This window comes from Ursus americanus, chromosome 17, assembly GCF_024610735.1.
Source record: "Ursus americanus isolate L20-20 chromosome 17, mUrsAme1.1.p, whole genome shotgun sequence".
NCBI lineage: Eukaryota > Metazoa > Chordata > Mammalia > Carnivora > Ursidae > Ursus > Ursus americanus.
Genome location: NC_142143.1, coordinates 8,770,621 through 8,795,576, shown reverse-complemented (window position 1 = coordinate 8,795,576; position 24,956 = coordinate 8,770,621). Strand labels below are relative to the sequence as shown.

The following is a 24,956-nucleotide window of genomic DNA, read 5'->3' as shown; positions in this document are numbered from 1 at the left end:
TCATCTGGCACTACTCCTGCTCTTTCCTCTATGACCTCAAATCCCCTACTATTTTCCCCTTTCCTCACTTCACACCAGCCACAGTGGCTTCCTTGCCCCTCCTCGAATATGTCAAACCTCCTCCCACGTCACAGTCTTTCCTCTACCAGTTTCACTAGCAGTTCCCTCTAGTTCTTAAACCAGTTAACACGGTGAAAATCAGTTTTGGCTTGGGAAGGCAGCCAACATTAGAATATTTTTGAAATGTCCCATATTTCTTCAAAATAATCAGGAATTATTTTAGCTTTTAGTTGGTAATTGTCGAAACTGAGTGATGGGTACATGGAGCCCTTGCACTGTCCTTTCAAATTAATGCAGAACAGAATAAAAGCATCTCTGGTGATTCTAATGTGCAGTAGGGTTGAGAAGCACTGGTCTATGACCCCCAAACTAGATCATTTTCCCATAAATGTAAAAATTGAGACATTTCTACTTGAAAGCCTGTCTTAATGAATTAAAAAGATACATATTAGATGAAAAATATCAAATTTATTTTTCCAAATACAAGAAAAAAGTATGCATTTGAATTCACTTTGCAATATACATTAACAATAAAAACTCCTTCCTGTTCCGTGTCCTACTTGTCTCAATGTAACCCCCAACCAACAGTGGCAGCCACTAGAAGGGAAAGATTGCTGGCCCTTGGTCTGAGGAATCTGAAACTTGGCATGAGACCATAGGAAAACTCTACCCCAGGCTGTGAAGGGCTTCTTACTGCCGCTTATCCCAAAGCTCTAGACCAGCCATTTGCAGTTTAAGGTCTTCCCACAACTTCCACTAATGTTTAACATATTTTGAGGTAAAGTCCAGAGAGTGGAAGAATGAAATTCTCTTCAGTTTCAAAGGAACATTAGTTCATATCTAAACTGATAATATTATAAAAGGCGATACCTTTTCTCTTTAAAAAGTAAACCAAATGAGTTTATTGGTTTGAAAGAGATTTGTTAATGAGCCTGACAAGGAAAAATCAAACCACCACCCTATTTTTGCCATAATAATGAGAATCTATAGGAGGTTAACTTAGTCTTTGGGAAGTGGAACCACGTGAGTTCTACCAAAAAAGACTATGGAGCTTATTAGATGTGATCTGAGTTCCCCTCAGAAGACTGGGGAAGCTGTGAAGACTGGCTTAGTTGCAGACTATTCCCGCTCATGCTCACCAGACGGCTGTTGATGACATGAAGCTCCCGTATCACCATGCTCAGGTCTTCATGTAGTTTGACTATGGCATTTTTTACCTCCCCGAGGAGAATTTTAACAGAATTGTTTCCTTCAGGCTCTCCTGGCAGGCCTTCAGTTGTCTGAAAACTCGGACAGGACATAGAGGTGAAGTGGTCTACCTTTGCGGTGGAAAACTCTGCCCAATTACTGCCAGAAGCAGGACTTGGGTGCTTCCTGGCCGACTCAGAGTTATCCGGAACACGTTTCAGTAGATTGAGGTTGTCATTTTCCTCGTCATCAGAAGACACTAGGCCCCTAGGAGCTAAGGGGTCATGAGCCCTGGCTATCTTATCTTCATCCTTACAGGAGACAGAAGACTGTTGATGAGACAGAGTCCAGAAGGAAGGTCCAGCCAAAATCGGGTGTAAGAGATGAACAGACTTCTCTGAAGAGGCTGAATCAGGAGGTGACATGGATAAAGTGGAAAAGGAGGATGTTCCTTCAGAGGTGGTTGAGACTAAAAGGTATAAACGGGAGAGAAAGATTATGCAACATACAAACGAGAATAATAGCTAAAATAATTCTACCATGTAAAAGGCTGTGGGCACGGTCTCAACATAAATATATGACTTATAATGTTATATGTTAAATATTCATAATAAGCCTAAATAAACCCAAAGCTGGAGGTGGAGAAAATCTAAAGGCGTATCATACACCAATACCGCCATGGAAATGAAACTAACATGTAAGTATCAATACTCGCCTTGGCTCTGAACTGTGTCCGACATATTTTTACACTACACTTACCAGAGAGAACAGAAAAGTAAAGTATTACACCCTATTCTACTGGCTGGTGGCATTTTAAGTTGGCATTTAAAGTAGACGGTGTGAGAAAGCTGTAACTTAGATTCCTTCATCTTTTTTTTTTCTTCTACAGAGAATATTATGGCAAAATGAACAACCAACTACAAGTACCCAAAAGCTGTGAAACAAATCTCTTTCTCTAACTGCTCAAATACAGTTGAGACTGAACTCCAGCCCACCTGAGATCTGGAACATTTGAGTACACATATATAATTTTTTTTTCACCAAGAAACAAGTAAAATAAAAAGCATTCTAAACTTGTTTTTTGTAAAATTAAAAATTTGATAACATTTTAACTTCATTTCAGGCAAAATCATACTAACTCTCTTCTGCACTTCACTCTAAATCATTATTTCCCAACCTGAGGACTGTTCTGAGGAATGCTGTGTTCCTTACGGTGTAAAGATGTTTCGTGAAAACGGGATTGTAAAGTCAGAGAAGACTGGGCAATTGCATATTGTGCCTCTCTTTAGGAGATTAACAATGAACATTAGCACACTGAAGGTTCTGAGAAATCTACAGTAATTTATTCAAGTGGTTTCCAAACTTTCTTTGACACAGAACTGTTTCTTGTCTTGGGATGGCTTTTTACACGCATGTGTGTATGAGGTGGTATGAACTGGCAAACTCAGGTTCCAACGTCGTCGCAGCTAACTAGACTTGCTACTCTATAATAATAATAAGAAGAAGAAGAAAAAGCTGAAGTCATAGAACAGGGAAATTAATGCTGACCCCTTAGCACACGTGACTTATATATTATTTTATTTGCTTTCCATCTGCATGTCCCTTTAAACTAAATTGAATCTCCTGTTAAAAAAACACGGCTGGGGCAGGCGGCTTCTATTTTCTGCTTCAAAGCTCTCTGAGGCCCGTCTCCAGCTTTTAGGAAAAATTCCAATCACAAGACATTTTGGGGGTGAAATGAGTATTCTCAGCCGCCGCAGTAGCAGGACACGAAAAGGAAAACAGGAACTTCATCGGCACATGGTCGAGGCAAGAGGAGCGCACAGAAGAATCTAGGTCAGCCTTATCCTGACGCCTGTCCTTGGACTGAAAAGAGGGCATGATGGTGACAGGCGTGCTAATGATGAGAGCCTCAACGCGTGTGCATCCTGAGTTACTCCGCCGCTCGGTCTGGCTGTGCTCTGTTTGGGTCACAGCTGTCACCTGACACGTCCTGCACCATCCCCTGTGTTGGTTGTCCTGTTCTCTATATCCCATGTCTCCCTCTTTCTTGGCGTACGCCCGTTCTGGGGTAGCACGTTCTCCGGCAGTTCACTGGAAAAGGATAACACAGTTGTGGTCGTCGCATGGGTGTGACGTGATGAAGATAACCTGGTTAACTTGAACCTGGTTTCCCTTGATGCCAGTGGTTCTCAGAGTGCGATTGCCGAACACGCGGCAGCAGCACTCGGGAATTTGTTAGAAATGAGGTTCTTGGGCCCCATCCCCTTAAACGAAATCAGAAACTGGGGTGGTGCCCAGGAAACCGAGGTTCAGCAAGGCTCCGGGTGCTTCTGCTGCCCGCCAAAGTCTGAGAATCACCGTGTCCTCCTCTCTGTCCACCTTTCCTTCGCGTTGTAGCTACAAGTGCTGACTAACTGGCTTATCGTTGTTTACAGTTGTGTGGCTTCGATTCACAGGCGTTTGCTCATAAAAAGCCACTCCATCTCTAATTGCCGCACACCAATTTACTTTTGTTTCCAAACACACCACAGCTGTAGCAGACACTTCAAGCTGTACTTCAGGGGCCTTTCCTGCCCGTTTTGTTACCCTGCTCCGGCTCCCGCTCGCTCCAGAACGTATGCGACTATCTCATTAACGTTCATCCTCTTCCTACAGTGTACCCACCAGAGCTGAAACGCAGCAAATACGCGGCTCTAGTTGTAAATGTAAATTTTTCTGTTAGCAGCAGGTCCTTGGTCAACTAAACACTTCTAACTGCTCACTGTAAAACCAAGGAACTTTTTATTCTTTGTCCAATTCCTCCCTCTCAGTTTTCCTGATATATAATGACTGTTGAGTTAACTATACACATGAATTAAAACAGTCTGATTTTTGTTCTGTGATGTAAAAAGTAACATTTTACATAAATGTCCATAGCAAAATTATTCACAATAGCTAAAAAGTGGAAACAACTCAAATAACCACCAACTGATGAATTTAGGATAAATAAAACGTGTTTATCTCTACAGTGGAATATTATGCAGCCAGAAGAAAGAGTGAAGTACTGATTCATGCAACAACATGGATGAACTTTGAAAACACTGTGTGAAGTGAAAGAAGCCAGACACAAAAGGCACATGTTGTATGATTCCATAACATGAAATGTCCAGAGCAGGCAAAGGGAGAAAGTAGATTACTGGTTAGGGGGAGCACCAGGGGGAGGGAGGAATGGGAGTGACCACTAATGGATGCAGGACTTCTCTGGGGTGATGAAATGTTCTGGAATTAATGGTGATGATTGCACATCTCTGAGAATATACTAAAACCCACTAAATTGTACACTTTAATAGGGTACGTTTTTTGGTACATGAATTAGATCTCAGTTTTTAAAATATAATATTTGAAAATTTACTTTAATGTTATTATTATAAATAAGCTACATGAAAGCAAAAGATTTAGGAAGAACATAGGGTTAGAGAGAAATGCTAACGAGTCTGCTCCTAATCACTAATACTAAATTGTTATTGGGACGATTGGATTATTGGATTAATGATGACTTTTCTCACTTACCTATGAACTATAAATGTGGTTTACTGAATTAAAAAAATCAAACCGGTGTGTCGTTTTGTCTGCAAGAAGGCAGGCAGGAGCTGCACAGCTGGAGGGGTTGCTGGGGCCGTGTCTGGGGGCCGCGCAGCCGGGTGCTGCCCTGACCTCCCTGCCGGGTATGATAGACCCCCTGCCACCCTCCACTCTGCTGCTGCTTCTGAACCAGCCTGACCGGGAGCTCAGGGTTAGCTGAGACAGTTTGCAGAGCTGTTTTCTACCATTTCCCCCATTTCTTTTTGGGAAATGTTCATCATTCTGGCTCTGAAGCCTTTATAGACAAAAAGTCAAAGAACGTGCGTGCACGCATGTGTGTGCGTGTGTGTGCGTGTGATGTTTGGTTTCTTTCCTTAGCGAGGATGAGCTGAAAAGCAGCTCTACCGAACAACCACTACTGAAATGCAGAGCACAAAAATGGAATCAATGAGATATAAACAAAGGATGGAGCCAGTGAGAATGCTCACCACCATCCCAGCATAAGAATGTATAGATTTTTTTTCCTCCCTCCAAATTAGAAAGTGAAGTCCAGCACAGTCTAACACACTCGCCCAAACTGTGGCTCATGAATATTATGGTCTGGCTCCTGTGCATCTACTGGCTCCTTTCTTCTTTTCAGTGTGTGTGACAAACGATCTAATGACTTAAAGGAATAGTCTGACCTCCAGATAAATAACTTTAAATTTAAACGGAGGAGGAGAAGGAATGGACTGTTCTAGGAACAGAATTATTTAGCATCAAAAGGTCAAAGGAGGTTGCTGCAGCAAATCTGTCATTCAGTGAAAGTATCAGAATGAGAATATTAACGTGTAATTGGTGGCTGCCTTGGACAGCCCCCTGACGGCTGGAATCTGCTATCCTGTGAGTGTATAAATCTTATTAAATGTACCCAGCTCATTATCTCCAAAGTGTTTATACCACCAGGCATGGACCCTTCATAGACACAAATACTTCTTAAAACAATAAAATAGAAAAAGCAGAAAACAGATGCTATCTTTTCTAGCTTCGATCATCCAGTGTCCATGGAGACTAGTGGTACATCAATCCTACCTCATCATTTCCTGAATTCCTCAACCAGAGTCACCTTCAGCCACTCCTCTGAGTACTTCCTAGAACACGTCATCACTCAGAACTGCCCTACTCTGAAATCCTGCTTCCAAGGTTACCTTTTCTTGATTGCATCCAGCCCTCTCATTCCTTTGAATGCATCTACACTTTGGCCTCATCGAGACAGTAGATCCAATGATCCTTTTATTTTCTCTCACTCCATCAGTGCCCACCTGACTCTCCTTTCTTGTCTAGTCTAGAATCCCATTATCCATCACTTGAACCACTTTCTTGCTCCACTCCCCCCATCACTCCCTGCCACGTTCTCTGCTTTATCTGCTGCGAATTCCTAATCCAGGAGTCAGCAGACCTTTCCTGTCAAGGACCAGATTGCAAATATTTTAGGCTTTACGGGACATACAGTCTCTATTGCAACTACTCAGCTCCGCTGTTGTGGCACAAAAGCAGACAAAGGTTACATGTAAACCAGTTACTGCGGTTGTTCAATAAAACTTCATTTAGAAAACCAGGGAAGGGCCTTGTTTGGCCCCAAAGCTATGGTTTGCAAGTTTCTGTCCTAATCCCATTTCAATTCAAATATCTACCTTTTTCATTCCTACCCCCAGGCTGCTCAGCACTGTTGGAGAAAAGGATCCTGCAAATTAGGATTCCTATAAATTACCACTCCTGGCTCCTTCAACGAATCGGTGTCTTACGGCTCCTTCTTCCATTCTCTGGAGTGGCCGTTCTAAATCTTACTAGTCCTTTCACCGCACTTCCACCACTCCAAACCCCTCAGTCTGGGCAGGCGACCTCAGACAGTAAGAAATGGAGGCCATGACATAACGTGTGGCGCACGAAAACTCAATACATCTTAATTATTAAAAACCACAAAACCCTTCCCTCACATCTGTTAATCCTTTCCCCTCCTTCCATAGAGGCCCTCGGGATGAGGTGAGTATTTTTTCTGTTCTGGATTCTAGCCCACTTGCCCCGGGCCATGCCCCATCTCAGGCTAGCCGCCCTCCCCTTTGCCTGCTTGAGTCTTCCGTCTCCCACCTGGTTTCCTTCCCAGCAACAGCCTCTGCCCGGCTCCCTGCCCCAGTTTCCCACCCTCCGTGACAATCCTCCACATTCCCTGACACAGTAATTTTTCTAAAACACATTTAAAAAGCCACTCACCCGGCCTAACACCTTTAGTGACTTGCATTCTCTTCAAAATAAAGAAAGTCCAAGCTTCTTAACCTGGCACACACAGCTCCTCATTATCTGTCCTGGCATAATTTTCCCAGTGTTTTCTTCTGTTACTTCTTCATGCACACTTTCCATCCCTGCTTTACTAGGTTGCTTTTGATTCACTTATTAAATATTGGGAACCTATTATGTACAAGACACTGTGTTTGGTGCTGGAGATACAATAATAAAACAGGCAGACATGGTCCCTTCCCTTAGGAAGATGCCATTCCACTTGGGGAGTGGGGGAGACATTAAACAATTCAATACATACATAATTCTGTTGAATTAGAATATGGGCTAGAAGGATAATTATAGGTACTAAGACAACATATAGTGGGAGGGGGATCTGAAATAATCAAGGGGCTCATGAAATATTGCAGAAGTGCTGTTTGAGCTGACCCCTAAAGGAGGAGTAGGAGTGAACTGGGGGAGGGGGGATCAGAAATGTTCTGGTCCAAGGGAACAACAGTACAAAGGTGGTGAAGCAATTTGGTTTACTTGACAAACAGAAAGAACACCAGGCTGCTGGGCGAGGCAGGAGCTAGACCGCACAGGGTGCGGAAGGCTATGTGATCTCTAGGAACACAGAGAGAAGTCTGGGGTTTCAGTGGGGAATATGAGCCCTCATGTCATCTGGCTGCCCTGTGGAGAATGAACTGGAGCTCCCTAGAATCCCTTTGTTCAGTCACAACTGTGCATTATTCCTCAGGCTGGAATGCCCTTTCTGGAAGCAGAGGAGTTTCCTCGTTCCTGAGAATAAGCAGGGAACTCCTGGGTACTAATGGGAAATAACCAGAATGGATCTGGAGGGTTAGGAGGGGTCTGAGGGCTTAGAGCTTGAAAAGTGGAACTAAAAATACAGACACTGGAGTAACAGCAAACTTTTCTATGGCATTTGCCTGCTACCAGATCCTGCCCGGATCCATTTCATGTTTGTGAATTCATGCACCCCCTCCAGCAGCTGTGTGTGGCAGTGCCAGCCCTATCCCATTCTGTAGATGAAGACACTGATGCATACGGGTCACGCGGCCAGTGGCTGGGCTGAAACCATGAGCCCTGGCGGTGCGGCCCCAGAGACTGAGCCCCTAACAGCTCTGCAATTCAGCCATTCTCTGTGCTATGTTGGAACCTATACTCCATCTCCATCTTTTAGAACCCAAACACAGTACGAAAATTTTGCCTTAAACAATCACATGCATTAAAAAAAATCAGAATAAAAATAAAGTTTATATTTACCCACATATTTATAATTTCCAGTGCTCACTTTTTCCCCCCACCTAAAGCACTGGGGTCTTCCCCTCTATGTATAGTTCGTCAGTCAAGGATTCAGGCAGAGTTTATATACGGAATGTGGGGTGAGGTTCACCCCTCCCAAGTTTCCCTCCCTGTTGGGATTTCCGGCAGAACTGCCCAGCTCCTCTGCCAGGACCGAGGCTCTCTTTTGATACCTCATTTGACTGAAGTGTGCCCTCCAGGTCTTCATGTGGGCTACTGTACTTTTCAGCTCTGGAACTTTCATTTCATGCTAGTATTCTGATGAAATTCTCCATCTTTCCCTCTGTGCTCTTTTTTTTTTAAAGATTTTATTTATTTGACAGAGATAGAGATAGCCAGCGAGAGAGGGAACACAAGCAGGGCGAGTGGGAGAGGAAGAAGCAGGCTCATAGCAGAGGAGCCTGACGTGGGGCTCGATCCCATAACGCCGGGATCACGCCCTGAGCCAAAGGCAGACGCTTAACCGCTGTGCCACCCAGGCGCCCCTCCCTCTGTGCTCTTGATCCTATTAATCACAGTTATTTTAAAGTACCTATCTTATAACATCAGTATCTAGCTTATCTGTGGGTCTGTTTCTGCTGTCTGTTTTTCCCCTGAATTTTAGATGCCAAAAATTTTGCATGAAAAACAATAGGAGCTCTTAAGAAAGGATTGCGTTGTCTTCCAGAAGATAGACGGGATATGAAGCAATGACTTTGCTCTCACTGGAGTTGGGTTTCAGCATTCGTGGGGGCTGTTCTGGTTCTGGTTTACCCTTCCCCCTAGACGGTAGTCCTGGTGCTCTGGGTGGGGCCTGTGGGAGGTGCCCGCTGAGAGCCCGGAGCACTCACCAGAGCCGCTACAACCTGGCAGATCCGGAACTCCAACCTCTGTCTCCTAGTCCCATGATCAGAATCTCTGCTTAGTGTGTTGGCCCCTTAGAGGCTGCTTCGCACTGAGTGTCTTGGCACCACACCCAGAATGTGGGCAGCTTTAGCAGGAGGCAGATGTTCCAGTAGGAAATTACACAAAGACTTTTGGGCCTTCTCCTCTGTGACTTCTTCTCCTCTGGAATATTGACCCCTGGAGTGCCTGCCACCTGGGAAGCCCCAAACTCCAGTCCTATCACCCAGGCTCAGTGAGATCGTGGAGAGTCCAAGCCTCTGACTTTCCCTCAGTTTCTATCATCCTGCTCTGCTAAGAGGCAAACGATCCACGTTTAGTTGGGACCCACTAAAAGTAAACTAGTTTCCTATTTTATTCATATCACTCTGATACCAAATGTGTGGGTTTTACACACAAGGATTTCTCTCATTCTCTGTATGTGACACCAACTGGGTATCCTATAATATAACTCCATTCTGACACTACCCAGAGTTAGTGCAGACCTCAGAGATTAAGGGCTCAATCCCTTAATCTCAAGACTCAGGTTTCAAGATTGCCATCCACTTTAGATGCCAATCAAATTAGGCCTCCCGTATTTCTGACTTGCCGGCTATAAATTGAGGGATCCTATGATCCCCTCCGTGGTTTTGATGATTCACTACAATGGCTCATGGAACTTAGGAAAGTGCCTTACTTACTATTACTGGTTTATCATAAAGAATACAACCAGAACAGCCACATGGAAAGGATGCACAGGGCAAGGTATGGGGAAGGGGCCCAGAGCTTCCAAGCCTTCTCTGGGCATGCCACCCTCCCAGAAACTTCATGTGTTCACCAACCTGGAAGCTCTCTAAACCCCACTGTCTAGGGCTTTTCATGAAGGTTCCATCATAGAGACATGACTGATCAAATCATTGACCATGGGCGATTAACTCAATATCCTGAGAGGTCAAGGGGTGGGGCTGAAAGTTCCAAACCTCTAACCACCCGATTGGTTACTCTGGCAACCAGCCCCAACCTCCAAGGGTCACCTCGGGAAAACACAGGTATGGAAGAAAGGGGCTTATTACAAATAACAAAAACAGAACTCTTCTCGCCCCTATCATGCAGGAAATTCCAAGGGTTTTAGGAGCTCTGTGCCAAGAGCCAGGGATGAAGACCAAATATATATTTCTTGTTATATCACAACATTCCAGTCCTTTTCCAAAGGATCTTGACCCATTCTGTGTTTTCTACCTTGGTTGTTTTACAAGACTTCCAGCTTTCACTAGTATTTGTGGTGGGAGGCTTAGAGCAATACTACCTGCTTCATTATGAAGAGAAGCAAGTCTCCCTTGCTAACGGGCTTTAGAGGGGCTTCCAGCTAATTTTTATATCTAAGTGTACTTGGTATACAGGCAGCGGCCAAAAACTCTGTTCAATAATCTTTTGGGGGGTATTTGTGAAAGAAATGAAGTCAAAGGAACAACTTCCCAGGGGACAGCCATTCACCGAAACCGTCACAGTCACCGTGACCAGTCCTGTGTGGTTTCCGCAGTGGCAGTCTCTGCAGAACAGTTAATTTGGTGACTAATCTAAGAATCGGTTTATTTTTAGGCTATTTTGTCCCCCCAAGTTCTGGGAAGGGCAGGAAGGAGAATCTGCTATCATTCACTGACCTTACTAACACCAAGGTAAATCTCTTTAGCCTCAACACGTTGGCTTCCATTGTTTGTACATATACGGCACTTTGGACCTGAGTTTGAGGCAGTTTAAAATATTTATATGAAACACTTTATGTTTATATGAGTTAGTCGGCATTATTATACATAAAAACCAATAACTACAAAATGCATGAGCAAACAAATTATTCTTTTACTAATTGACTTTAAAGAAGAAAGCATAATTATACAATGGATTTGGTAACTGACAGCCAACCACCTGGATTCCCAATTGGCTTTATCCTTTACCACCCAGGCTCAAGAATATTGCAACCCCTTGGATGTTTTATAGGACAGAAAAAGGCAGAGATTCTCCACCACTGTTTTGCAGTCAGTACACAACCCTTTAAAAAAAGGCCGCATGAGCACGCACGTGCACACACACACACACACACACACATTGTGTGTATACACAACAATACGAATAACTAATTCTTTTTAATATAGTTTCTTAATAAGTAACCTAAATGCCTAACAGGAAGCTCTTATTTTATGCTAGTTCTTTCTAATTTGTTCAGCATTCCAATTGCTCAGAACCTGTGCTTCAACCAAGCACCTGGAGCCCGCAGTGACGAACCGCCTCTCAGGTCTTCAATAAAAGGGATCCCTTCCCAACTGAGAAGTCCCTCTCTCTGGTGTGTACCTTTTAATACCACTGGATGGAAAGTGAAAGTAGGGAACCAAAAACAGAGGCAGAAAGCACAGAAAAGTAACAGAAGAATGCGCCAGAAGAGGGGTGTGTGTGTGTGTGTGTGTGTGTGTGTGTGTGTGTGTGTGGACTCACCCCACGTGGTCACAGGCTTGAGGTTTTCCTCATCCATCGGAACAATGCTGGATGGTGCTGGCTTCTGAAAGTTCTTATTGCTCACAATCTCCTTCACGGGGTTAAATGTTTTAAATGAGGGAGAGACATAGAGAGTCTCTACAGAGGCCTGGTTATAGAAAGTAGACTCTGACTTTGACATCCTTAAATTAGGGCTGATAAACTCTTCTTTATCCGATGACCAAAATGATGGTAAAGCTGTCAACGTTTCAAAACTTTTTGCAGCTGACTGCTTTTCTAAAGGCATTTGCAAAGCGTGTTCGGTTACAGTGTTTGTAATGGTACTGTCTGATTTCTTGTCCAAACTCACATTTGTCTGCAGAGATGGGCTCTTTTCTGAGGGAGCAGGGACGGCATCTGTAAGATAACAAATAAAAACTATGATCAAAAAATACAACTGAAAATATTCTATTCCAAGTCCTTTGCAATTTTATTTATTTTCTATTTTTATTTTTTTAAAGTAAACCCTACACCCCGCGTGGGGCTCGAACTCATGACCCTGAGACCAAGAGCTGCATGCTCCACGGACTGAGACAGCCAGGCGCCCCCAAATCCGTTACAATTTTAATAAATCCGATTTTTTAATGCCATAACAGGATTCTCTATTTAGTTGTTTCTCCTTTGTTACTATGTTTCTCTTCTGCCTATATAAAGTATACCCCGGCTATTACTGATGCATTAGTCATTTGGTGGCTGTTTCTCTCTCTCTCTGCACTGAAGCACAAGGCAAGGAAAGCTTCAAATAACTTGTCTTTAAATATTTCTCTCTTCACCCACTTATCTGTCTCTGAAACCACTGTATTTTTAGTACCTTCAAACATTCATCTTTTAAAGATAAACTAGAGAAAATATGCCACATCATATTGGTCTATCCCTAAAGAACCCCCAGCTACAAAAGAAGTCTTTTCCCCCTATATATAAAAAAAAGTCTTCTTGTCCCAGTGTCTATGCAAAGCCCATGAAAGAAAACCCTACTTTAGGTAGCAGCCTAATTTTAATAAACCCTTTGTCTGTGTAGGAGAGCAATCTTTCAGAGCCGCTGTGAGGATTACCAAAACGTAAGTTCCATCAGGTCGGAATCTTTGTCCATTTCATTCATCACTATCACCACAGTGTACCCAGACTATAACAAAGTACCTGGAATGTAACAGACAAGTAATATCTATTACAAATAGAAGGAATTGAAGGGAACAGATATTTAAGGTGGGTCTGATATATGAAGATCTATTGAATCTATAAATTATGAGCCTGGTCCAAATTTCTAGATGTGAATTGCTATCAACACTCAGTGCTAGGGCTTGCCCTCAAGTTGTTTTACCTGAAGTTGGATATGGAAGGAAAGAGAATTATTTTAAGAGATAGAGTTGATGAAATGAGAGGCATAACGAGATGAGAGTGGGCAAAAGGAAGATGAAACCATTTGAGCTCCTAGAAGAGAAGAGGATACAGGAACTGTGTAATCTGCTATCAAGGGCTGACATATCACAATGTACATCATAACCTAGTTACAACACACGCTTATATGCTGTCACCGTCACTGTCAGCCTCGGAGTTAGTAAAGAAAAACAAATTTCCTGTGACTCTAAAAACCTTCCTTCCCCTTTTCATCCACCGTTGGAGGCCATGCTGGGCAAAAGGGCTGCTGGGAAGCCACAGCATTGGACCTCACTGTCTCTGTCAGGAATCCCACTTCTTCCCAACCCTCTCAGCTGCGAGCTTTCTCATCTTTTCAGACTCAATTCAAGTTTCACGTTCTCCTGCCCAGATCCTTTCCTTTTCTTTCCTTGCCCTATCCTGTTCTTGTTTTTCTTAACCACACCCTGTTTGGAGCCCTGTGGGTCATCATTACACTTCATCTCGTTTCTCACCGGTCTGGCCCCTACCTGAGAACAACCCTGAGGAGACCTTAGTGGGGGTCCTGTCTGTGCCCCTTAACAGCGCGGCCCCTAGGATGTGCTCAGTAAATGCTTGTTGAGGAAAAGGACAAATCAAAGCACAAGGATAAAGAAAAAATAAAAATAAAAAATAGTTTTCCTTTTGCCCACTCTTACCTCGTTATGCCCTCATTTCATCAACTCTGTCTCTTAAAATAATTCTCTTTCCTTCCCTAGGCCCCTAGGATGTGTTCAGTAAATGTTTGTTGAGGAAAAGGACAACTTGAAGCACAAGGATAAAGAAGAAGTAATGCCTTTGTTTTTTAAAAAGCAAATATAGTTTACTAAATAATAATTAAGAGAAACAGCAAATCAGTAGATGAAAATAACTTCTAAAATATTTCTAATTTGCATATGACCGAGTTATATCTAGTTGGTAAAAGGTTCTGTTAAAAACACTAATTTACTCCTGGTAGAATAAGCTAGATTTACGGTATTCCCAAGTACATGTGTACATCACCATATTTACATAAAAGCATTCCTTAGAAGTGAATTGTAGTCAAAGATTTCTCCATTGATTTCCATTTTACATCTGAGAAAAATGGGGGAAAAGCATTTTTCTTTAGTAACAGAATCATCTTAAAATTTAGCAATATATAAAGTAAAATAATTCAGAATGACAATGACTTTCTGATGGAAATATTCATAATAACACTCAATCTAAATCTTAAAACTGGGATGTATAAACTCATCTGTATAGCCATCATTTTACTTTATTATTTATTTTTTTAAGTAATCACTACACCCAACGTGGGGCTCCAGCTCATGACCCCGAGGTCAAGAGTTGCATGCTCTATCAACTGAGCCAATCAGGTGCCCCTGGTCATCATGTTAATGTTAGTACAAAAGCTTAAAACTACAAAAGAAGACATTATCTTAAAATTCAATGAGACAGGGGCGCCTGGGTGGCTCAGTAGGTTAAGCTCATGATCTCAGGGTTGTGAGATGGAGCCCTGCGTCGGGTTGGGCATGGAGTCTGCTTGGGATTCTCTCTTTCCCTCCCCCCAACCCCCCACTGGCTGCTCATGCTCAGTTCTCTCTCTCTCTCAAAAAAAAAAAAAAAATTCAATGAAACAAACCAGACTCACGTCTATCTACCCTCTTTCCCAATTGTCCAGGAGGAACAGAACACAGTCTTCTGATTGCTTAGGCTTTCTGTTCGTTTGTTTGTTTTAAAGATTTTATTTATTTGTCAGAGAGGGGGAAAGCACAAGCAGGGGAGCAGCAGGCAGAGCAGGCGGAGGCAGAAGCAGGCTCCCTGCTGAACAGAGAGCCCGATGTGGGGCTCAATCCCAGGACTCTGGGATCATGACCTAAGCCAAAGGCAGATGCTTAACCAACGGAGCCCCTCAGGTGTCCCTAGACTTTGTTTTTTAGATTGGAAACTTTTATTTTTTTTTTAAGATTTTATTTATTTGAGACAGAGAGAAAATGAGCTGGGGAGAGAGGCAGAGGAAGAGGGAGAAGTGGACTCTTTGATGAGCAGGAAGCCTGATGTGGGGCTTGATCCCAGGACCCTGAGATCACGACCTGAGCTGAAGGCAGATGCTTAACCGACTGAGCCACCCAGGCGCCCCTAAACTGTAATCTTTTTAATGAATAAAACACTATGATCTGAAAGAGGAAAGTATGACAACTCAAAAATAATGATTTTAAATGCAGAGTAGATGACAGAGGAAAATGTTTACTAAACTAGAAGGTGGAAGAGGCCTGAAGAGTCTAGAGAGTGAGCTGTGCTGGGGGCCCCCGCTACCTCCCTGCTCCACCCCTTCTGTGTGACACACCAAACGAACCCTCTGCAGTCCAACCACTACTTTATTTGTAGTTAATATTCACAAATACTTCAAAAACTCCCTCTTGTTTCAGGGACAAAGTCTAAATTCCTTGGGTTTTAAAGGCCCTCCATTGTTGATTCTTTTTTTTAAATTCATTTTTCCTTTTCTTTTCTTTTTGATTACTGTCACTCCAGAAAACTAATATACCTGCTAAGGCCTTTACTGAGCTAAGAAACTCTGAGCCACTTGCATCTGGCCCTCCATGGTCTGGAGGTATCAAGTGTGGGGTGTCAGCCATACTGCAGAGTCAGGCTAGCGCTAAATGCAAAGTGGGAGGTGGGAGAGTTAAGATCTTGCAAATGCTCTCCCAGCAAATCCTTCCAGTTTCTGGAGAGTACGACCCTGAGTAACAGCTTTAATTCTTCATCAAAGGACCCTGAACACCTTTCAACTTGATTTCCACTTATTTACACATTATCTAGAAACCTCTACTGCCTTTCAACTTTTAAGAACTTCACTTTTTTTATTGTTTCTTCTTTTTTTTAAATCGAGCTACAATGGACAGATAACACTGTGTTAGTTTCAGGGGTACCCATACGGATGGGATACGTGCCTATACCGTAAGACGATCACCACAGTAAGTCTCACTAACATCCACCACAGTCACATATTTTTTTTCTTTTGATGAAAACTTTTAAGATCTACTCTCTTAGCTGCTTTCAAATACACAAGACAGCGTGGTTAACCTCAGTCACCATGTCGTACATTCCACCCCCAGGACTCATTTTATAACTGCAAGTTTGTACCTTTTGATCACCTTCACCCATTTCTTCTTTTCCCATTATTGTTACTCTATTGCTTCTTTTCTTTTCTTTTCTTTTCTTTTCTTTTCTTTTCTTTTCTTTTCTTTTTTTTTTAAGATTTTATTTATCTATTTGACAGAGATAGAGACAGCCAGCGAGAGAGGGAACACAAGCAGGGGGAGTGGGAGAGAAAGAAGCAGGCTCATAGCGGAAGAGCCTGATGTGGGGCTCGATCCCAGAACGCCAGGATCACGCCCTGAGCTGAAGGCAGACGCTCAACCGCTGTGCCACCCAGGCGCCCTCTATTGCTTATCTTCTATTGCTACTCGACAGGAAACTAACTTCTGGTCAGGTCATCTCTTCCTCACTCACATATCCCACGTTCATTAGGGTCCCATTAGCTTCATTCTCCATGGTTCTTTATCTTTACTACCATCCATTTCTCACCCTGCACTCCAACACTGGAATACCCTCCCCTTCTCTGTCTATTTCAACCCTACCAACTTCTCAGGGCCCATCTCAACCATTTCTGGAAACTATTTCCAATCATGTCTACCTAATCCTTCCCTTCTCTGCACAGTAAATATTAGTTTCTGTAAATCCATTTTTCGGTAAATTCATTTTTTTCACTAATTATGTGCTCTGTAGAGCCTGTAACACAACATACTAAGTTCCCCCCTCTGACTTTAGAGCCTCCACCATGCTTTTGCATGTAGGAGGTATGCAAGTATTTGTTTAATAATTTGTAAATTATCTAATATAACATACGTTATATGTTGATTTTGTGTATAATAATATACACTGTATGTGAAGGCTAAAAGGAAGAATGATCAATCAAGGAACACTTGCTGAGCACCTACTGTTTGCACTGGACTGTATTAAACTCTGGAGCCATACATAAGTGCAAGTCATAGTTTCTACTGTTGTCGAACATAAGATCAAGTGTGGATTTTATATAGGTCGATAGGTAGAATATATATACATACTTGCATATACATATGTATATACATACAAGTATATGTATGATAAACACACAGAAATAACTATAATACAAGTTACCAGTTCAATTTCATAATGTCTAAGAGATTGTAGCTTCTCAATCCGTGAGTGAACATAAAGAATACATTTGTATAATACAGTAAATCGAACATGTTTCAGATTGGGTTCCTCGGGAAGCAGACTCTGAGGAAGAGACTTGGCTGCAGAGAGCTGATCTGGCCAGCCATCCCAAGAGCATGTGTGAAGGAGTGGGAAAAGTAAAACAAAAAAGGGATAAAGTCAATAGAGTGTGTTAATGGCCCGATGACCATTGTGGCCAAATGAGGTCCGAGCCTGCTGGGCGCTGCAGAGCTGTCCTTTCAGGAACGGGAAGGAGTCTCTTGCCTTCACTGGTTCAGTGTTGCCCCCATGAGTAATCATCTGTGGCACTTCTAGGCTGTCCTGCGCTTATGCTGAGCAAGTCTCCAGGCTCCAGAGGAAACTCTGGTAGAGAACTTGGGAGACGCAGGCACTCTCGGGGTGTATGGGAACCAGTCACTGGGACTGCAGGGGTCCGCAGAGGCAGGCAGAGAATATGGGGTGGGGCATTCACAGCGTTGCTGCAAGACAGCTTTCCTTTCCCAAAACCCTCTGGAGTGACACGAATGGGACAAAGAGGTATAAATCTAGAAACGCAAATAGAACGGGAGAGAAGAGAGGACAACAGAAGATGAGAGATGTCGGCAAACTGTTAGAAAAAGAACAGCTGATGGAGTAAGGAAGCACACCCCCAGACACCTGGTGAGGGGAAGCCAACGTGAAAAAAATCAATTCCTACCACAGAACTCCAGAAGGCTTCAGGAAGGGGAGGGTGAGGCACCTTGGAAGGCTGGGGATTTCTGCCTCGTTATTTTGGGGAGAGGATCTGCATTCGGACAAACAGGGAGAGATGTGTTTGTTGCCCGGATGCTGAGTAGCCAGTGGATGGGCTGGGCCGGTTACGAAGCTATTGTCTCCTGGCTTTGTGACACCGGGGACAGGACACCACAGACCACACCTCTGCTTTGCTGCCTCATTTTGTAACACATTCTTCCTAAAACTGTCTGATCCTACTACGCTTAATTTCTTTCAGTTCTTCGAATTTACCATGTTTCCTCTTTGTACCAAGCTTTCACCCTTGCTGTTTAAGTGCCTGAATGCCCTTCTCCCTCTTTATGTCTGATTTCCAGTTTCCACGCTGATGTCCATTGGATAGACACACATTTGCATATCTCTGTTTTTGCTCACGCTGCTCCCTCAGCCTAGAATATCCTTCATCCCTACCCTTCTCCTCTATCAAAAATGGTTTCATTTGTCTAAACTCAATTGAAATACTACTTCTTTTGTGAAAACTTTATCCTCCAAGCTAAAATGAATCTTTTCTTTGTTTTTGCATAATACAATGTGGATATTCATATTTTCCACTTACATCATTATTTCAAATATTAGTCACTCATTTGACAAATACTTATTAAGTACAAGGACGTGACAGGCACTATTCTAAGCTCTGTAAGAGCAGCAAACAAATTTGTTGTCTATCATTCATTATAATCTCTTGTTTACGGATGTGTTACCTCCAGTAGACTGCAGACTCCTTCAGGGCACACATCTTACCCAACCTGCTCAACCCATAAGTGACCAGCAGAATATGTGACAGTCATTTGATAAATGTTTGGTCAACAAATCATTATATGGATGGTCTAGTCATTAAAATAAACTCAACTGTCGAGGAAAAAGTCATGGGGGACATCCTAATTCAGTCCCTTTGCGATATACATGAGAACTCGAGACTTCCAGGATCGGGGGGGCAGGGTAGAAGCTCAGATTCTTGAATTCTAAATCAATGCTCTTTTTATTAGGGGCATAGAAGAAGAAATAAAAAATGTGGTAGAACCAGCTGTACTGAGTACTTCTTCACTGACAATTCTTCTAATGGTTCCTAACTGTGAAGTGACTGAAGTTCACCTTGGGGTCACTCCTGTTGTCCCTGGTGCCACTTTTACAGATACAGGACCATGTGGAGGAGGACTGAGTTAAGTACACAATTGGCCCATGTATCTGTGCCTATTTGCCTCCTCCCAGGAAGGGCTTTGGGGTAGATGTTTTCTTGGATCCATATAAAGAATGCATAGAATTTATGGAACATTTTCTGAAGCCCATGGGAACTCCTGAGGATTTGCTGGAAAACAGCAATTAATATTATTTCTATATGGTTGAACGTAAAGCACATAAATGTATACTGGGTAAACACTAAAGCAATTGTTTCATGAGGGCTTCCCAACTTTCTCTGGGAGAGAATTTCTCTGAATTCCACTAAAAAGCAGAGAGGACTACAGAGTGAATTAATTTGGTTGGCTTGCTTTATCTGGTTTCTCATTTTCTTTCAATTTAAACCTGAATGTCAAAGAGCTTTGTTCTCAAGTATCTATCTGGCAGACTCCTGGATGAGAAGCTCAGTATTAAATTATGAGACTGTACCCAGTTTTCTTTATTGTACAGTGCTTTACACCTGCCAATATACTTGATTAATGCAAAACAGGACCTTGAAACATCGGTCATTGTAAAGCTGGTTTGATTACTCTTGATAGCTACCTTTAGGAAGAAGCTTATTCCCTGTGTAAGACATCAGACTGTAAATTTAAATACAGACTAAGATGCCTGAAGTAAGGGGGGGAAAAAACCCAAACAACACCTCTCCATGCTTTGAGCCTAAGGACAAAAGAGAAGAGCTATGCTGTTGAAGGTACTGAAAATGTTTTTGCTCCTTTGGAGACGATGATGAAATAATTTTTGAAAGGGTACATCAGATTTAATTCTGAGTTAAGAGACTTTGCCTACAGATAGGAACATTCTATACTGGTAACTCTTTTTCATTTTTCAGTAATTCCACTGCCTTATTTCAGGTACTATAATCATCGCATATTATTTTATATTCCATTACATGGTGAATCTAATAATGGGTGTTAATTCCAGCAGAGCTATCGCTGTGATCAATTCTCCTGTTGGTCTGATACATTGTAACCAATTACAGCTACAAAGCACAGAACTGGCAAGCCTGACAAAAGAGGGGTGCCAAAATATGTCTTTCTGTAGTTTAAAAATGTGTAACCCAAGTAGCTTCTATTTTGCAATTATGTTAATCAAAGGAAATAGGATCTGACGATAAGAAGTCCATTTTGCTAAGATGCCACAGTTATAAATTATTAATATCGAGGGATGATTTGAATTGCTCATTAATATATTGGTTTAAAGTAGATAGAAAGCTACTAATTTAAAATGGATACTGAAGGTGAAACTTGAATAACATGTTTGATGTGACATTCTTAATATATTTTCTTACAGTATATGCATAAAACCCCAAATAATCATGTTAGAACAGCTATAATCGCCCTCTGATCTGTGTTAAGTATGTGTGTGTACCTAGCTGTAGGTTTTGAAAATTTCACGTCATCATATATCATTACATTTAACTGCAGAATATATTGCACCCAAGTTTTAAAAAAGGAAAATATCTTGGAAAATGTGGCTATGAAATATGGCAAGTATATTTATCACTTCTTTCAATATAAATTTGAGATGATCGTTTAACTTCTCATAAGAAAATAGAGATATGCACACGTTTAAAGGTGCTTAAAAAATCTCTTCAAGTAGGGCAGTTGAAGACTTTCAGGCCATGAAAATGGATCACAGTGAATGGATTATAAAATAGGTAACGGATACTCATTATTAAATTTTATATCCTAGTTATGGCTCCATCAACAATAAAAATTGTAATTTCCCTTAAGAGATTATCACTATAAAAACTGAAGCTGAGCATGTCTTTGGGAAGGTAGTGACCATTACCTATCACCATGTTTCCTGTTGTGTAGGCTGGGGTTGAAACGGAAACTGATCTCTGGCACATGAAGGTCTCCTGCTTTACAGAGCGTCCTCCAGGCTGAAGGAGACGAGCAGGTGGCTGATGGCACTAACGTCTGTGACCATCAGACCAAACCTTAGCATACCAATAAAAGCCTACCTGGCACCCTAGGAGAATAAGAAATTAAGATAAATTGGTCAGAGGTTCAATTCTGACATGAATTAAACACAGGAAAAGCTTGAAGTGGTACCTAGCACACGGTAAACGCGACATAGGTCCTGGGTATTGTCATTATAGAGCAGTCTGAAGGAGGGGATGGAACTCCCGAGGCGTTCCCGCGATGGCCGTGACTGGAAGCAGACGGACACTGGCCCGCACCAGGTACTCTCCCTTCCCCCTGGAAACTCCTGGATACACAGATGGCAAGTGTGATGCGCGGTCCGCTGTGCCCACTGTTCTTAGTAGGCAGTATTTGAGACCAAGAGAACTGATGTTCTATGGAAAGGTGACGCTGAGATGAAGACCTATCATTCTCAAACATTTTCCTTATTAGATGTACAGACCAGTGATTAACCTGGACTTCAATATGGCATAAAAGTCATGTCTGAGTCTGCAACACTGCAACAAACCTGAGAATATCATTTAAATTGTGAATTCAGATGAAGTATTACTTCTCATGAATTATGAATGCTCTATTTACAGCAATAAGCCAAGGAAAAAACTTCACCTATTACAACTCCCTATGTTGTACAATATACGTCCCTGTGGAAAACACCTTCCTGCATACCTAAGAGGACATATACCATTTCTCTTTCCCAAGCACAGTCCATGTACGGTCCTCGTTCTTAGAGCCCTTTGCTTATATTTTTATAATATGGCTTACGGCACTGTACTGTAATTTACCTAATAATGTTTCATTTGCTCTCTTTATTCCAGCACCTTCCACATATTTTCATTCACTATCATTTATGCAACAAATATATCGAGGATGGACCATGTACTATGCACTGTGCCTGAAAGTGCAAAAGCCACCAGAATTATACCAGCAAGATCTTCCAACATGGTAATTCATTTCAGTTACAAAACACAGAGGATAAAATAGCCATCAATATACTTAATATGTTTAAAGAAATACAAGCTTGAAAATATGAGTGAGGAATAAGAGATTATAAAAACAAAACCAAGTAGAAAATCCAAGTAGAACTTCTCAAAATGAAAAATAAATAACTGAAATTAAAAATATAATTGGTGACTTACACGGCAGATTAACTCCAGTTAAGAAGAAAACTGGGAACTGGAAGACAGGTACAAAGAAATATTTAAAAATATAGCACAGAGATCACAGAGATCAAAGTGAAAGAAAATCCAGGCATTGAGTTGAGACAATATGGCGGATGGAGTGTTTTCACACTAACGCCATGTCTAGTCAGAGTGCAACATTCCTTCCGGTCTCTAGTGACCCACCCCAACACATGTCAGCCATTCCGAATCACTAGAAAGAGTCCCCACACACCTGGTACCATCATACCTCTGGGCTTTTGTGCTGGCTGCTCTCCCTCCCCGGCCTGCTTTTACTTCTCTTTCCCTTCTCTCATCTGGAGGTTGACTTTGACCTACTTAGGGGACAAAGCTCCCTCCTCTGAGCTCAGCTCTATTCAGTGTCAGAGCAGAGACAGGGGAGTGAGAGACAAGTGCCTATCTCTTCCTCATCTGGCCACTGTCCGGTCAAATATCTCTTGGTTGCTACTACTGCTTTGGCTAATATGGCCATCCACAGGCTCCCCACAGCAGGCACCCAAACACTGGCTCTCCTGTGGAATGAATATGAGAGTTCTTCAGTGCACCCTGTGGAGCACCTAACCACAGCACCAATCCCTAATATGGGGCTTCCAGGTCTGGTCCAACCATTTCCCTGCTGTACCCTCCCCACAGTGACTTTCAATGTTTGCATCTAGCACCTTGGGCCTGGCACATATTTGACTCCCTTCTTCCTCTCCTCTCCTAGTGTCAGGAGCTAGTTGGACAGTTAGGGAGTCAGGGACAGGGTCCCCAACAAGAAAAGGTGGAGTCAGGACAGCTAAAACAGCACTGACGTCCTGCCTGCAGCTTAGATGGGACAGCGCTAACATTCTGCTTCGCAACCTTTGCAGAAATGACTTCTACAAAACGTCCTATAATAAAACAATTAACCACAAAGCATTTGTCACCATCACAGGCAAGGGGGAGTTAAGACATAAGCCCCCAGACGTCAGCCAAAAAGGACCATCAGCGCGTAGACATTAACCTAATTGGTAGACAAATACGTGACAAAAGCCCTGATTGGCAGGACTCAGCACACCCTGAAAGCTTAAGATAGTTCTGCAAGAGAGCTCATAAACCCCCTAACCTTAGAAACTCTGAGGGCAACCCTCTCCAGCCCCCCTCCCTCTCCGGGAGCTTTCACTCAATAAACTTCGCCTTGCTGCCCACCACTCTTCATCTGGTCTACCTCTTCGTTCTTTGAAGCAGTGTGACCAAGAGCCATGGACACTAAGGGGACAAAAAATCCTGTAACACCAGGTGACTGACTGCTCCTGGGGAAAAGTCACAACTGTTAAGTTCAAGGTCTCCAAGCCCCATGCGTACTCAGGACTGTCCATGAATCCTTTTGTTTGTCCTTTGCTCTCCCATTTCTCTCAAAGACAATTCCAAGCCTTCACTGCCCTCCTCAAGCACCCTTGTCAACTGCACCTTTTCTTTCTTGTTTTTTAGGAGATGATCTTCCCTATTCCTCAGGAAAAGAGAGGCTTTTCAACGATCTGTTTCAGCTTCTCATCCTCCCGCCAGCCAACTGAATTACAACCCACAACTACTCCTCACTCCCTTCCCTTCAGTCTTGAGGGTCAGAAACCCTTCCTATGACTGTTCAGACCTGTCCTGCCACCTGTGTCACCCAAACACCACCTAAGTCACCTGCCGTCTTAATCTTCAGCTCCTTTTTGTTAGCTTTCTCCTCTCAGCTGACAAAGGTGCCTGGTCTCTTTTATTTTAAATACTTCTCTGGGCCTCTCTGTTAGTGTTTCTCTTGCTCCCCTCACCCAAACACACTGAAAAACAAATGTCCCCCCACCCACTGAATTCATTTCTGTCTTTCCTGTTTGCCTCCTCAGACCACTACAATCTGGCTTCCATTTCTACTCCTCGACTGAAGCTGTCCTCTCTGAGGACCACTGACCTTTTCATTGCTAATTCCAATGAACACTTCTCAGTCCTATGTCATAGGACATCTCTGTGTCATTTCAGCTCCATTAGCCTCTCCTCCCTCGGCACCCCTTCATTTTATACACTTTCTCATTCAGAAGATATTTATCAGCCAGTGTGGCACACACCATCCTAGGAACTAAAAATAAAACCGTGAACAAAATCACCAAGTCTGCCCGGAGCACAGTTACAACATGCATTACAGGGGGGAATTGTTAACAACCAAAGATTCACACACAGTATGTCGGACGGTGATGAATTCTGTGGAGGACAATGAAGTGGTCGGGGGCATGGGGAGGGCCAGGGGATGAGCAGGCCAGCGGGGGGTGGGCGGGAGGTCTCACTGTGAAGGTGGTGCTTGAGCAGAAAGCTGAAGAAGACGGGAGACAAAGGCATGTGGAGTAGAGGAGGGCAGCATTCCAGTCAGAGGGAAGAGTCACTGCAGGACCCAGAGGCACGAGGGCGCCTGGCAGTCCCCGGAACAGCCAGGGGCCTAAGATGGACATGGCAGAATGAGCAAGGACAAGAAGGGACAGGAGAGGAAGTGGAA

The 24,956-nt window shown here is 42.9% G+C and overlaps 1 protein-coding gene across 1 annotated transcript in view; it reads right to left on the bottom strand.

Annotated features, from left to right (window-relative positions):
- Positions 1-621: 621 nt before the first annotated feature.
- ENTHD1 (ENTH domain containing 1) overlaps positions 622-24,956 on the bottom strand; it is a 97,489-nt gene continuing 73,154 nt past the window's right edge. The window contains exons 5-6 of the mRNA XM_045779545.2: positions 11,740-12,135; positions 622-1,717 (exon numbers count right to left, since the gene is read on the bottom strand). Of these exons, the coding sequence (XP_045635501.1) occupies positions 1,116-1,717; positions 11,740-12,135 (998 nt within the window). The 3' untranslated portion in view covers positions 622-1,115. The remainder of the gene's footprint in view (positions 1,718-11,739; positions 12,136-24,956) is intronic.